This window comes from Peromyscus maniculatus, chromosome 19 (genome assembly GCF_049852395.1).
Source record: "Peromyscus maniculatus bairdii isolate BWxNUB_F1_BW_parent chromosome 19, HU_Pman_BW_mat_3.1, whole genome shotgun sequence".
NCBI lineage: Eukaryota > Metazoa > Chordata > Mammalia > Rodentia > Cricetidae > Peromyscus > Peromyscus maniculatus.
Genome location: NC_134870.1, coordinates 11,616,124 through 11,632,471, shown reverse-complemented (window position 1 = coordinate 11,632,471; position 16,348 = coordinate 11,616,124). Strand labels below are relative to the sequence as shown.

Genomic DNA, 16,348 nt, shown 5'->3' with positions numbered 1-16,348 from the left:
ACCCCAATCACATCTGGATACTTTGTTTTTTGAGACAGGGTTTTTCTGTGTAGCCCTGGCTGTCTTGGAACTTACTCTGTAGACTAGGCTGGCCTTGAACTCAGAGAGATATGCCTGTCTCTGCTTCCAGAGTGCTGAGATTGAAGGCATGTGCCACCATAGCCCAGCTCACCTCATCACATCTAGGAAGCAAAAGAGAGGAAAAGGAAGAAGCCAGGACCCCATGGTTTATCTTCTTCAGGAGCTCCCCATGCCAGTAACCTAGAGATCTCTCATCAGTCTACACGTCTTACAGGTTGCACATCTCTAAACAGCCCCGAATAGTCCTCTCATCCACAGGCTTCAGGAAAACATTTAAGATCTAAACAATAACACCCCTGCACCCTGCTTTTGTGCTTTTACACACCCTGCACTGGTTTAATAATCCTCAAAACATATGTGGAATATTGACAATTCAGTCAATATTTTCTTACAGTCTTACCACAGCTCCACCTCATACTTAATGCCCTTCTTAGGGATTTCTTCAAGATGTAAAACTTACCAGGAACTGGCTCATTAAAACTTCTTCCCTTAAATACTTAGGACTGAAATGAAATCTTTTCTACCAGGTCAGCAATAACAGCAAATCTAATGTAAGACCTTTATTGATTTAAAAGCAAATCTGATTACATTAATCTTTTTATTTTTTGTCTTGTCTTTAGGCCATAGGTCACCAGTCCTTTTTGTGAGAGAGAACTACTTTTCCTGTTCTCCAAAGCTTTTAAGGAAAATAGAATAGAAACAGAAAGTGATGTTTTTAAAAAGTCAGTTCACCACATAAAGATTAAGACCTACTTACTGGACAAATGAAAGAGCCCTGGCCTTACCCAACCGTGGATATTTTCTGTTATCTTTCCTCTTTTTGAGTCTAAGCTTATTTTCAGAAATGATTAAGATATTTAGAAAAAATGCTTGGTACTTAGCACTGTACCGTTTTGAAACATATGAATTATGAACCTCTGATATAATTTTTTTCCTTACAACTGGAAAAAAAATTAACATGAGTGACACAGAATGTAAAACTTTCGCAGAAGAGTTTAGTAGATAATATAATCAATATTCGGACATGAGAGGCCTGGGAAGGAAACGGGGAAGAATTTAGTGTTTTTCCTCAAGAGCAAACGCACTGGCTTGTTCGTGGGAACAGACTCTTCTCAAGCCAGCCTTCTAAGAAGCAGTGGGATCTTTTCGTGACCCCTGAGTGCCAGTTCTGCCCTTTATAGACTGAGCACCTAATACTGCAAACGTGTTGATGGAACACGCTCACCTTTCCTAATTGGACTTCATGAAAGAAAAAAAAATCAACACACAAGTCCGGGGTGTGCCTGAAACTAGGAACCTCGCAATCTCTTCTGTTATCTGAGCTCCGTCCACAACAAGCAAGCCCTATTTCAAAACTGTGGGCAACATTGTTATGGAAAGTAACCTGTGGGTTGAATGCTAGCACCTCCTCCCACGAGCTGTGCCATTTTGTGACATCCTCTAAAGTTCTAGTAACATGTTTAGGAAAGGGGATTTATCCTTGATTCTCAGAAGAGAACCTCTCTGCCCTTTCCTTCTGCGCGTCCCAGGAGGGTGGCCTCTAGGAAGGTGACACTCCTCAGCTTTCTGTGCCTCGGGCTCTTTTGCGTCCTGCCTCGCAGCTACACTTGAGCTGATCACAGAAACTTCCAGCTCGGTCTGTGTGGAGTTGGGTAGGAAGCACCGCGGAAGGCTGGCTTTACAGGCTCTTTCCCGCCTGGGTCCCTATAGCTAGGAAAACTTGCAGCGGCCAGAGGCAGCATCAGAGTTCGCCACCGCCGACCACGAAGAGCGCTGCGCCGCGGGCTCCGGGAAGGACGCGCCGGGCGAGGCTGCAGGGCGCGCGAGCGGTCGGACGGGGGAGCGAGAGCCAAAGCTTGCGGAGCGCAGCCGAGCGGGTACCGCAGTCCCGGGAGCCGCCTCGGAGGGAGGCAGAGCTCCCAGCTCGAGAAATGTGCGGGAGGCGGAGCCTGCAGGAGGCGGAGCCAGGGAGGCGGGGCCTGCGGGAGCTGTGGCTAGGGAGGCGGGGCGAGGTGGAGGGAGGAGGAGCTAGATGAAGGCGGGGTTGGATGGGGGCGGGAACGCGTGGAAGGCGGAGCCTACTCGAAAGTGGGCGTGGCTAGTGGTGGAGCCCGAGTGCCAGGGAGGTGAAGCCGGCGCTTCAGAGAGGTGGAGCTAAGGGCGTGGAGGCGGAACCCGAGTCAAAGAGGCGAGGCCTGAGTTGGGGAGGCGGAGCCTGTGCTCCAGGGAGGCGGAGTCCCCGGTGGGAGGCGGGCACGGAGGCGGTGCCGGGGCGGGCTGCGCAGGCGTCCCTTGCACCTTGTTGATTAGTCAGTGCCGGGAGCGCTGCTATGGCGTTCCTCGGACCCGCGGCTCCTCCTCACGCTGTGCTCGAGGCGGAGGCTAGGAGGGGGCCGAGGAGGAGGAGGCGGGCGGCCGGCCGCCGCAGCTGCAGAGCCGGGGCCAGGGGAGGCGGAGGCGGAGCGGGAGCCTCCGCAGCCAGTCGGGCCGCCTACAGTGCTCCCCTGGCTTGAGGGCGCGGGGCGCCAGCCATGCCTCGGTGTGGCCGCTGAAGCCGGGCGCCGCGTCCCCGCCGCTGTGCCTCGCTGCCCGGGCTGCCCGCGGCGGGAGAGCGAAGCCGCCCGTCAGCCAGCGGTGGAGCGGGCGCGGGAGCGCGGGGCCGGAGGAGGCGGGGAAGATGGACCCGGTGCCCTCGTTGGGCTGCAGCCTCAAGGATGTGAAGTGGAGCCCAGTGGCTGTGCCGCTCGACCTGCTGGTCAGCACCTACCGGCTGCCCCAGATCGCGCGGCTGGACAGCGGTGAGTACCGGCGGGGCGCGCGGGTGCCGGGAAGGGTGGGACGGGGAGGGGGGGCAAGGCTCGCCCCTAGCCGTCTAGTTGGCCTGCGAGGCTGCCGCAGCCCTGGCGCGTTGCTCTTCACTCCCCCCAGCAGCAGCCGCCGCCGCCGGAGAGGTGCAAATCAGAACCCTTGCAGTGCAGTTAATAAGGGCACCTTAAAAAAACCCAACATCATGGAAACCTGCCGACGGTAACCTTGGACGCAAGAATTACTCAGTCTGGGAACCCTGAAGTTATCTTAGGCAACTTTCTGGCGAAAATAATTGGGCTCTGGGTGGTATCTTGTTTGGGGTGCTCTCTCCAACCGGCCCTCCCTATGTCTGCCAAGAAGCTGCAGATTTCAGAGGAAAAGCTCCTGGGTGACCCAATGAAAACTATCACGTTTCTTGGAGATCTTTTATTACAGCTCGTCTATTCTGTTTAACACAACAACGAGTGATTTAGGGTTGTGTGCAGAAAATGTCTTTAGCAGAAGTGATGGTATGCTTACGGTTAATTATTAGCTTAGCGCGCTTCCAGCTTAGAAAAAAAAATATTTTAAGCCACTAAAACATATTGATTTGCAATCTGAGCTCTGAACCAAGAAATGCCTGTATTTCCTGAAACTGACCACAAGAGAACAACCAAGAACACCCCCCCCCACACACACACACATACAGATTATTCTGCACTGTGACATCTGCAAACAAATATGTAGATGTGCTACTGTCAGTCAAGTGGACACCTTTAGGTTTGAGAGTTGTGACATTGATGGGGACAGTTTAAATTGTGTCTTTTTTTTTTCACTGTAACTTCACTGGGTCTAGCTTCATGGGATTTCAGATTGTAGGACGTCTGCTTTGCTGTAGGGCATCAGTCAGGTGCATAGATAGAGCTATGGCCACATGCAAGCCATATCAAAACAGGTCTGTACAGGAGGATGTTATTTCTTCCAGTCATAGGCTCTTGCCTTACTCCTTGCTTTCTACAGTAAAAGAGTGTTTCACATGAGATGTACAAATGCCCCCAAGGAAGTCTCACTCTATTTCTTGGCTGTGGGGTTAGGTTAGACACGGGAAACATTGAAAAGAGAATTAACATATGAGAAAGTTTAGGAAAACAATATTGGCATGCTTGCGGTCCTTGTCTGGTTGTTGCTGGTGGCTGTGGTGGGCACTGGGAATAAACTAGGAGTTTTTAAACTAAGAATGAAGTGTGCGATGGTAATAACTGTTGGATCCAGGGGAGGACAGATGGCACATGGAGGCATTTCTGCTTAGTGCGGGGGTGGCAAAGTGTGTTGTGCGTTAATATGTATCTGCAGGTGTATGTGTGTGTGTGCAGTTTCATTTCCTCCTCCACTATGCAAAATTGTATGTTTTGGCAGGTTGTGAGTTTTTACCTTTCCATTTCCAGACCTTCCCTCATCTCTGCAAACTCTGCCAAAACTTCTTAGCTGGGTGAGGGAGCATTGGTGCATGTGGTGTGCAAATCACTCAGACTTCCTCCAACTCAAAGTGCAAAGAGGCTGTGTGTCAGCCTCAGACATAACTCTTAGTCTTCATATCCACTTTCCTATCCCTGCCATTCATTAAAAGGATCTGAATCAGCACTGAGCTCACCCCACACTTCTTTTCAAGTTAGGATGTGGGCTGCAAGTCTTAACACTGTGTCCTTTCAAGCCCTGGGATGGATTTTTTGATCACCATGTGCAATTCTTGTTCTTTACTGTAAATTTCTCTTGTGATTTACCACTTGAGAATCACTTCAGCACACTAAAATCATACTCGTAGCCAATTCTACTGCATAACTGATTCCTTCATTAACCAGTCCCATTTCCTTTTTGTTAGCATAGATTTTAATAGCTGCATGGTATTCTGTGGGAGTGGCGATAACATATATCAATCTGGTTCCCTATTGATGGACATTAAGTTGTGTTTATATCTACTCCCTCATTGGTGGACATAAAGTTGCTGCAGCTGCTGCTGCTTCTCCTCCTCTGCCTCTTCCTCCTCCTCTTCCTCCTCTGATATGTATTAAGTTCTGAGATAATGAGCATTCCTATACATAGGTTTGTTTCAGGGTGAGAATGTGTCCCTACCTTGCTGAAAGCACATGTGAATCCTTTTAAAACTTGTGACACACTTGTCATTGCTCTAGAGACCAAAGGTTGTATTCATGCAAACACAGGCCTTGTGGGAATACCTGGGCCCACATCCTCACTGTAGTAGGGCTCTTTGTTTACTTCTTAAATCTTTGCTAATCTGATGGGATGGGGGCAAGTTATTTCAACAGTTTAATTTGGGGAGACTTTAAAAGATCTAAATCATAGATTTTTTACATTTTACATGTTTATGCGTTTCACTACAGTATTGAGGACAGGTTAAGGGCATTGCTGGCATATTTTCAAATGCCACTGGTAAACTCTCAGGTTTCGTAGAGTCCTAATCCTGTGTGTATCTTAATCTCATGTGTATCTTTTGGCCAGTTTTAATGCTACGGGAACATTTTATACACACACACACACATACACACACACACCTGCTTAGATATGAAAAGTCGCCATTTTCCAAATCATTTGTTTTAAAAGAAACCAGCAAGAAATTTGAAAACATGCCACAAGTTGACATCATGCCAAGAGGAAGATGGGGGGCTGCTTTTACATGTCATGGAAGAGCATTAAAAGTTGAAGTTGGTCAGTGTTTGTCATTGGATGCCTGCTTTGTGCAGGTACATTTCCACATGTTGCTCACATTGTCTCTGCTCCGAGGCAGCTCTACTTTAAGGATTTGGGGAGCCTGAACTCAGAGAAGTTGAGCAAGAGATTCAGAATGAGCGGTGGGCTTTTCCAGCATCTTCTGTGCTGCCCCCTCCTGTGGAGAGGCAGTGGGATGGGGCGGGTCCGACTTCTACTCTAAATAGCCTCACTGTCTCTGAAAGCTCGGGGACCAGAAAGTCAGTATTTAAAACAGTGTAGACACCAAATTAAGTGCTGGCATCATCCATCGTATGTAGATGACTCTGCTTCCCAAAGGACTGGCTGAAAAGGGGAAGGAGAGTATAGACGGGAGAGAGGGAGAGAGAAAGAAATAAGTGGTATTTGGGGCTTGCATTCGTATCTGCTCAAATAACTTCTTTGTACATTTACTATTTAAAAAGTATTACTTCTACAGTATGTAAAGAATTTTCCAGTTCTTTGCACGAGGCTAGTTAGATGCATTCAACTTGATATGTTCAATGATGGAAATTTTAAATTACATTTATTTATTTATTTATTTATTTATTTATTTATTTATTTATTTATTTATTTATTTATTTATGTGTGTGTGTTTGCACATGCGTGCATGCCACAGTGTACATTGAATGTTGGAAGACAACTCGTGGGAGTCAGCTTCCTCCTTCTCCTGTGTGGGGGATGGAATTCAAGTCATCAGACTTGGCAGCAAGTGCCTTTACCCACTGAACCATCTTGCCAGCTCTCTGGTGAAGAAATGTGTCTTTGAGTGGTAAACACAATTGGTGAGACTTTCTAGGTTTTGCCCCCCGAGTCTTTCCAGGGAACCCAAAGGAACAGCCCGAAGCTGTTCTCTCTGGGAGAGTTGATGGGATGGCTGTGATCAGCCCAAGCCAGCCCCACTTATTGATCCGCTCGCTCACTGTCAGCTATTTGAGATGGTTGTAGTCTTGTAGGTTGTTTGTAGGATCAGATTACACAAATTCATTCAGAACCGGGAAGAGGACAGAATATTTACTCCTGCTCCACTCCAGCAGTCCACACTCAAAACCAGGTCTGAGGGAGCCGCCCATTTGCTACCTCATCTTACAAAAGCCCTAAGACCTAGCTCAGAATTTTCTTCCCTTCCCTCCCTCCCCTCCTTCCACCCACCCTCCCTCCCTCCCCCCACCTTCCCTCCTTCTCTCTCTCCCTTCCTTTCTTCCTTCCTCTCTCTCTTTTTTCCTTAAAGACTATATGAACTCTTGTACCCTAAGCACATTTTAAACTTGTTCTTTAAAACTTTTCATCTTTGCCAGGCGGTGGTGGCGCATGCCTGTAATCCCAGCACTCGGGAGGCAGAGGCAGGCGGATCTCTGTGAGTTCGAGGCCAGCCTGGACTACCAAGTGAGTCCCAGGAAAGGCACAAAGCTACACAGAGAAACCCTGTCTCGAAAAACCAAAAAACAAACAAACAAACAAAAAAACAAAACTTTTCATCTTTGCTTTCAGTGCAAAGAATGCTTTGCATATTATAAATATTGATAGTTTAAGATACATTGTTATTTCATAAGCTCTAGTAGAATCTATATTTGATTCCCAGTATTTCATATTATTTTTAATCACGTTTTTGTTTTGTGTGTGCCTGTGTGTGTGTGCTCATGCTTATACCATGATGTGAGTGGAGGTCAGAGAACAGCTCGCAGGAGTTGCTTCTCTCCTACCTTGTAGGTCCCAGGGATCAAACTCAGGTCATCAGACTTGGCAGCAAGTGTCTTTCCCCACAGAGCCTGCCTTCCAAATTTATTTTAAAGATGCATGAATGAGTTCTTCAGCCATTATACAACTTTGTACCTTTTCCTTATGTCCTTAAATTCATGCTTGTGTCTTTTCCTACCCTGAATAATGTCCTGATTCAGTTTAGCTTAGTATTTGAAATGGCTTTATTGATCACTCTGTCACAAGTTCTGAAACAATCAAACAAAAAGAGTAAACTGAAATACAGAATTTTGTACTTTTTTTTTTAAACCACAAGACTTTTAGAATTTGAAGATTTCCAGAATTTTTAGAAGATAACAATATTATTTTGTGATGGGGACATGCATGGTGTGTGTGTGTAGAGGTCAGAGGACAACTTTATGGTATTGGATCTCTCCTTTCATTCATTGTTATGTCAGTTCTGGGACTTGAACTCGGGTTGTCAGGCTTTTGTGGCAAGCTCCTTTATTCACCAGAGCTTTTAATAAAGAATTAAGGGTTGGGAGTATGGCTTAGTGATAGAGTGCTTACCCAGCATGCAAGAGGCCCTGGGCTCATTCCCGAGACACCCCTCACAACATACACAGAATTTCTTGAGGTACAAACATTGTCACTCCGATACTGGAGACTTTCACCCTCCACATGCATCAATACTTTTATTGATTCCTTTGCTTATCCCCTTGAGATCTCTGTATCCCTGTCCAGTGTATTCTAGGAAGATCTGGGAGACAACAACACACTTATGTATCACTTGAATTTAGTGGGTAAAGGACCATTTGAGGAGGGTAGGTGAAGAGCAGCTTCCATCTGTCCCAGGCATAGTCACCACAGAGGGAATCATAGTCATGGCCCAAGTGGAACTTTTTAAATAAATATCCCTGAAAGTGGGGAATCTGGAAATATATTGTTCTGTAGTTTTGAAGAAACTTGGAAAATGTTGGCTTTGCCTTTGAACATACAGCGCAGTTTGAAGAAGGCTGATACAGGATAGTAAAGATGAGTTCAAGGCTTTGTTTTCTAAAAGGAAAAGGAAGTCCAAGGCTGCAGAGAATGATGGGGAAAAAAAAAAGCAGGCGATACAAATTGGAGGGAGACAGGTAACTAAAACAGCTTTAGTCTCCTGCCTCTCTGTATTGGTCACTCTACTCACCTGCGACCCAGTATCAACAAGAGGCAGCTGAAGGGAGATGAGGTGGATTTTGGCTCAGACTCTGAGGGGTGTTGTTAGTCACCACGGGAGGAAGGCGTAGTCACGGGGGTGTGTGTTGTGGTCGTGGGAGCTTGTGGCAGCTGCTTGCTCACATCTCTGCAGATCAGGAAGCAGAGAGAAGACTGGTGACACCCAGATGGCTTTCTTGTTCCCCTTTGTTTCCAGGCTAGATCCCAGCCCCTAGTGTGGTCTTTTGCCTGTTGTTAATTCTTCCTGGAAAATAGCTAACATATTTACCCCAAGTGTATTACCCTCAGTAATAACTTGGGGTTACGATTCTTTGTAGCTTGAGTTTTCCTGCCTTGTCCACAGTCAGGACAAATCTTTGTCACCCGCCAGTCCCACAGCCGGTCAGACCCAACCAAGTAAACACAGAGACTTCTATTGCTTACAAACTGTATGGCCATGGCAGGCTTCTTGCTAACTGTTCTTATAGCTTAAATTAATCCATTTCCATAAATCTATACCCTGCCACAAGGCTCCTGGCTTACCGGCATCTTCACATGCGGCTTGTCGTGGCGGTGGCTGGCAGTGACTCCTTCTGCCTTCCTGTTCTTTCTTTTCTCCTCTCTGATAGTCCCGCCTATACTTCCTGCCTAGCCACAGCCAATCAGGTTTTATTTATTGACCAATCAGACCAACACATTTGCCATACAGACCATCCCCCAGCATAGCCAAGTGCAGACCATCTCAGACACCTGCACTCAGGACCGTGGTCCTAATCATCCTCTATGTGGACCTGCTGGGTAAAGCCACGAGGAACCCAAGAATGGGCTCCCACAGGACATACAGAACATCCCACAGCAATTCTCAATCCAATCAGGCTGACAGTTGAAATTAACTATTGTATTAGTTATAAGGGGAGCCCATTCTGATTCTATGCCCTGGGGTGTTGGATTGTGGGAACTTGGGTTTTGCATTGTGCTGAGGTGTTCTGTGCCCTTATCAGTTATATACCAGGAGACTGTAGAAGCAGAAATTGAACAATTAGACCCCCAAGGGGCTCTAGATGGTTGCTGACAAATGTCAGAGATCCTTCTAAAACCATGTTTTGTCTTTGAAATTCATATAAGTTCTGGAAATGTGCTCTGTGATTGATGTGTGTGTGTGTGTGTGTGTGTGTGTGTGTGTAGGGGTGTGCACATGTGTGTGTTGTTAAACTAACAACATATAGATATTGCTCCAGAAGATATTTATGCTTATCTTATAACTTTTGGCAGTCTGTATTTACAACCAGAGGGTACATATATGAGCAGAGGAAAGATAAAAATGATGCTAAATGATGTTGAATTCAGAGTCAAGAACTCTACTGTACAATCTTGATCAGGTCTCTTCAGTTACTTCATTTGTAGTTTTTTTCATGGAAGAAAAATAGACATACCTGCCTCTGATATGTCTTATAAATGGTCCTGTAATATTAACTAATATTCACTAGGCCCATACTATGTAATGCCCTGTTTTAGATATTATAATTATGGTAGTGAGAAAAACTTCGGAGCCAGCAGTCTTGTGTATCTGCTTATTTGGGGCATTGATGTAATAGCATGTATGAATTACTTGTATATTGCATAATAGTATATATGAATATTTAAGATTGACACAGAGATGCTTATATGCTTTCAAAGGGAGGCTTCTGCATGTGTCATTGAGAGTGCAGAAGGAACCAGAATAATAGATTTTATTACACTTGTACAGGTAGAGAAACAGAAATGCTCCAAGTGGCTTAATCTATTTCCTTCTGTGAATTAACAGATGTCATAGACATCTGCAGGTTATAAAAAGGAGTAAAATCTTTATCAGTGAGAAAATGTTATGAACTAACTCAAGATTGGGCCGAGAGAGGCTAGAACAGGATGTCAGGAAGGCATTTTTAGCTGAATCCAGAGTCACATGGTAGGTACCAAGCAATGAGCTGAGGCATTTAAACATCTGAGTGTATATTTACATGGTTTTGACTATGGGTGGCCTTTTTTAGTGCCTGTAGTTACTTTTGTATGTAAAGTAAATGGTGAGAAAGTCCATTTAATGTTCTTTCATGCACTGTATACTTCTAGTTTCTCCTAGTTCTCACTTATTCTGATTATTGGCCTTGTCTAAAAGGGATGAACTCAAGATGGGAGAGGATGTTGTCTTAGGCAGTGGACGGTAATAAACATGTAGGTCCACGAGGCAAGGGTGGACAAAGCTACTTTAGTGTCTTTGTATTCAAGTACCATGGTTGTTTTGAAAGTCTTACATGAAATGCATTTCCACACTGGCATTGGGAATCTGGGAAAATGCTTCAACTGCTGTGATCCTCTGCATCATCAGTCGAAGAGGGAGTATTTCGGGTCTCTTTTTCTCATTGGCTGCCTTACTAAAATAGCTAGTTCTCGTAGACCAGCTTTTAAACTCATTTATTTTTGTTGGCGATCCCTGAGGGATCTGTCTTTTCACTTACTAAACCACAGCTCGGGGAAGACTCATAAACTCCCCTCTGGTCTCAGCAGGACCCTCAGTCTTTAATACACCAGCTATTGTGTACAAAATGAAAAGTAACTCCCATCTATGGTTTACAGATTTTTGTCATTCTTGAAGACGATACAAAATACCTGCTAAAACATTTGAAATTTCTGGAGATTAATCTTTTCATGGAGTATTTCCATGTGAAAAGCCTCTCCCACTTCCCTACCCACTTCTGCTATGAAACCCACAAGAATCTTTTCTCCAACTCCAGGTTAAAGTTACCTAGAACTATTTTTATTATTTCTCAGCTCCTAGCACTGATCCCATCATATGGGAAACTCGGAGTAAGCATTTAATAAATGAATGAGCAAATCTCAGTGTTAATAACTGTGTGGCCTCAGACATCTGCAGGCCTGTAATAGCAGTTCACCTTGTCCCATTTGAGGCAGATATTATATTATTAAGTTTATAAATCAGAACCAGCCTTCTAAACAAGCAACAAGAAAAATAAGAAACTCATAGACCATCATAATTTATAAGACAGTGGTTTATGGGGCTGTTAGTTATAGTATTTTAAATAAATCCTTTCTAGAAATTGCAACTTGTTTTGAGGCTAAATAAAAATTTACTGGATAAATAAACCGTCATGCTAAAATGAAAGTGACTGTGCATGGACATGCCTTTGAATTTTAAAACTCTGATGTCATTATACTGCTCACGCGATCCCCCTATGTTTGCGCCTAGAATACTGTAATCTTTGAGACTAACCATCTCTTACCTCAAGAAAGAAAGGCCCAGGGAGGCAGCCATCTGTTTAGCTGTCCAGGATCTCATCCTGGACAGTAGCAATTTTATTTCTTAGCAAAGCAAACCACTTGGTTCCAATGTGCTGTAAGACTGTAATTGCTAATCTGATGCAGTTGTCTCTTCCTAGAATAGCCACAAGACTGACTGTAGTGTCTTAATCCCAGACAAGGAGTTTCTTTTTATGCCCTGGAAGGAGTATTCTGTCCCAGGAAAGGAAGGAAAAACAACACTCCAAGCCCCTCTGCAGTACTGTGGATGAATTGCCTTACAATTACAGGGCAAGTCATTTTGATTCTGCTAATTGTTAACCCAGACTGAAGTATTTAAACACCACTTGGGCTTTGATGGCTTAACGGTTGTTTAATAAATACCATGTTATTGAATTTAAAATGCAATATGAATTGCTTAGCACTGTGGAGATATTTGTTATTCTGGGTAATAGTGAGCACGCACTGAGGGTTTTGTGAATGGGCCTAGTTATAGCATAGAGGAGAATGTAAATGTTTCTGAGCAGTGCTTATGTATATATCCCTGAAAAGATTTAAGATAGATTGTGTCTGCTGGTTAATTTTCTTAATTCAATAGAGAAAAATTTATTTAGCCAGATACTTTTTTCTTTATTAAGGTAAGTTTCTTTAATACCAGACTTTAAAATGTTGGAAATGAAACTTTGCTATCCGTCTATCAGGGGACTAGATTGACGTATCTGAAAATAACAGACAAGAGTCACCCCCTTTTCGCTGAATTGTTGTTTTCGATCATGTCTGCTGCCATGCAGGCAGCTGCAAACACGGGTTATTGTGGAGGTTGCCATCACTCATAAAAAAGTTAAAGACTTCCGGAGGAAACCTTTCCTAACACATGACCATCTATCTCTGCAGATGCCGCTTCTTCCGTGAGTGATGCTCACTTTAGATTACCTTCTCTTGTAGCCACCATGGACCAGTGAGAATGGTCAGAACCACAGAACTAACTTATATCCACGCCACTGTCATTTCTGAGCCTTAGTCTCATGCCATTTCAGGGTGTTCACATTTAGAATAATTCAGCATTCATTTTACCTTGGGGCCACCATCCTGCAAAATCAGTCAAGCTCCAGGCCCAAGTTAAAAAAACAACGTAATTAGTTGCGAGAGAGGCACATGTGCACATGAGAGAGCTGTGCTCTAGAAGGTTCAGATTACCTACTTAAAAATAACAAGTAACACACAGCTTTAGTAAGAGGCTGCCCTTGTGTTTTTCTGTTTATTTTGGTCCCGTGCTTTGGCCAGTGAAGATGGAGCCAGAGTAGATAGGTTCGGCAGTAATTTCAGAAGCTCATTTATCATGGTTTTGTATATCAGTCAAGGTTAATGCTTCAAAAGTTGAAAAATACACAATCACACACAACATGGAGGAGGCTATTGGTGTGCTGTCCAGGACTGACATGCAGGTCCAGAGTTGAAGATTTACACTGTTCTTGTGTCTTTCTGCTTTGTCCCCGTCAAGCTCTTGTCACTGTCAAGGTGGCCTTATGGTTCCCAGTGGCCGCTGGCACGCTACCTATTTTGTCTGCATCTCACATAGCAAGACAGGCCAAGGAGTTCATTCCTTCCAGTTCCTTACCACATCGCATTGGTCAAGACTTTGGCACTTCGGTGTGGAAGTACCAGAAGGCAGAGGTGCAGTCTGACCTGTGACCTAAGGTTTGTGTGCCCAGAGACGGGGCCACTGGATATGAGGGAGCGCCTGTTACTCAGAAGGGTTTTGAAGCAGCCTTAGCTCCCTGACATCTCCCTTGTATTTAAGAAGGCTGTTTGCTTGTTTGTTTGTTGGTTGGGGGGGGGGTAATTACAGCTTATGCATGTTAGGGAAGTAATCTACCATGAGCTATATCCCCAGCCAAGAAACCCGTTATTAGAGCGGGAAGTGCTGTATCAAACGGAGGCCACGAAGAGTTATGTATTTCGGAGTCTGTACAGCACACCTCACCTTCTTCACGTTTTCTCTCTGACTTGGTACACTTGTGGGCATAGCTATACAATTTTTGAGCGAAGCTTTTCCCCTATTCTAGTCTCTTTGGCCAGAAAGATGTGATAGCTGCAATTAAAACAGTATTTTCTATTTTCATCATTGCAAGGAATTTGGAAAACATAGAAAAAAAGAAGGCAGAGTAAATATCAGCTTTACACTCAGAGCATATTAATTGTTATTAGGCAGATATGGAATGCAAGGAAAAATTCATGTAAAAGTGGGAACAAAATGTACATGACACATCTGTGGTCACTGCTGCACTGTACTTCATTATTGCTGGAAGGTAGAACTATTAATATTAATGGACTTCTGTTTTACCAAGAAATCATCATCATCATCATCATCATCATCATCATCATTATTATTTTACCATTTTCCTGTTGTAAGACACTCCTTTTGAGTGTGCTGTTTTTGAGAACATTTTTATACTTTAATTGGTCAGTTTCTTATCACATCATTATTTGAAGCCCCCAGAAGCAAGTGTTTAAGATTGTTCATAGGTGTTGGTAAATTGCAACCAGGAATATTTAGACCAGTGGTTCTCAACCTTCCTAATGCTGTGACCCTTTAGTACAGTTCTTCATGTTGTGGTGACCACCAACCAATTATTTTTATCACTACTTCATAACTGTGATTTTGCTACTGTTATGAATCATAATATAAATATCTGATATGCAGAATATCTGATGTGACCCCCAAAGAGAGGGTCATGACCCACAGGTTGAGAACCACTTGTTTAGACCATGATGAGTAAGCCTGTCACTTTGTATGTCATTGACTCTCATAGTCATTTTTTTTAAGTCTTTGCTAATTTAGGTGATTTAAAAAAACATACTTTTTCTCATTTGTAGTAGTGTTTCTTTGGTTACTTTTAAATTAACTTTAATAATATATTTTATGTGAATTTTCTGAGATTTTTATTCAATTAAAAAAATTGCAAAGATCTTGTAATCACAATAAAAATCTTAATACACTTTATATTGATTTCTATGGGATGTTTATGGATAATCTCTAGTTTATTAGAAGTTAATAACTTTCTAAACTTTCTGTTATTAAGTAGTCATTAACTCTGTTATTATAATTGAATAGTTATGATTAATTTAAAAATACTGCATACCTTCTTTTTTACATGTAATTCATAACACGTCCAAGTGATGTTTGGGCCAGATGGGTGAGCCAGATCATAGCTCCAGAGTGTTCCAGCCATGAGTCTAAGTGCTGGTACTCAAAGATGAATGATAGAAATTCACAGGGCACTTCAAGACATGGCGACGAGCAAATGCAAGAGCTTGAATGTCATTTGTCGTCTGGTGAACATCTGTACAACTGTTGTCTTCACCATGCTATCTGCGGAGAAGGGAGTCAGTCGGAAGAGCCTGACCCAGTTCTCTCGGCCAGTGATTGACAGGAGATATTGTCTCAGTCTGCCACCTTTGCATGGAAGAACTTTATGAACAGCTTATCTATCAGCATGTAGAGGTGACAGTTGCCAAAAGGGAATCTTTTATTGCCAGAGGAAGAGCCTCAAATTTCTACATCATGGATGAGGTAGCTCACCCCAGCCTTACTGTGTCTCTCCTTTTGTTCTCCCCTCCATCCTCACCCCTGTCTTCCTTAGACTCAACTGGAAGATAGTAATCGGAGTAACTTGTGTATAGTTCAATACTCTAATATCACAGGCATTTCAGGCTAAGTGGAGCCTGGAGAGTGGTGAGGAAGTGTTGTTCGAATCTTAGATGGTCTTTTAATAAAAACTCACAGCCAGATGTCAGGGTGAAAGCTGAAAGATCAGAGAAGCAGAACAGCCAGCCACTAGTTCTTACCTCTACGAAATCATCAGTCTAAAGAGAGTGAATTCCTGTTTCCTCACACCTAATATGCCTTTCTCTGCCCTGCCACATTACTTCCTGGGATTAAAGGCATGTATGCTTCCCAAGCAAAGGCATGAGATCTCAAGTGCTGGGATTAAAGGCGTGGGCTATCACTGCCTGACCTCTATGTCTAATCTAGTGGCTGGATTTGTCCTCTGATCCTCAGGCAAGTTATTAGGATATACACTCTATCACCACAAGGAAGGACATGCATGCACTAAGTACTAATGTCATGTATAGTTCACTTAGCTTAATTCATCCTTTACATCCCCTTGGAACCTTGCCTGCCTGTATGTCTTAGTAACTGTCCTATTGCTGTGAAGAGGTACTGTGATCAAGGGGACTTGCTTACAGTTTCAGAGGGTTAGTGCATTGTGATCATGGCAGGGAGCATGGGAACAGCCAGGTGTGGTGTTTACGAAGTAGCTGTGAACTGCGTCCTGATCTACAAGCAGAGAGAGACTCTGGGCTTGGCATGGGCTTTTGAAAGCTCACCCCCCAAGTGACACACTTCCTCCAACAAGACCACACCTCCTAATTCTTCCAATCCTTTCAAATAGTACTGCTCCTTGGTGACTAAGCATTCAAATATATCTATGGGGCTATTCTTATTCAAACTACCACACTGTAATCT

The 16,348-nt window shown here is 43.8% G+C and overlaps 1 protein-coding gene across 2 annotated transcripts in view; it reads left to right on the top strand.

Moving 5' to 3' along the window:
• The first annotated feature begins 2,385 nt into the window (after positions 1 to 2,385).
• The window catches only part of Garem1 (GRB2 associated regulator of MAPK1 subtype 1), a 181,833-nt gene continuing 167,870 nt past the window's right edge, over positions 2,386 to 16,348 (top strand). For both annotated transcript variants that reach the window (XM_006970211.4, XM_042264353.2), the window contains exon 1: positions 2,386 to 2,879. In XM_006970211.4, coding sequence (XP_006970273.3) covers positions 2,759 to 2,879 — 121 coding nt within the window. In that variant the 5' untranslated portion in view covers positions 2,386 to 2,758. The remainder of the gene's footprint in view (positions 2,880 to 16,348) is intronic.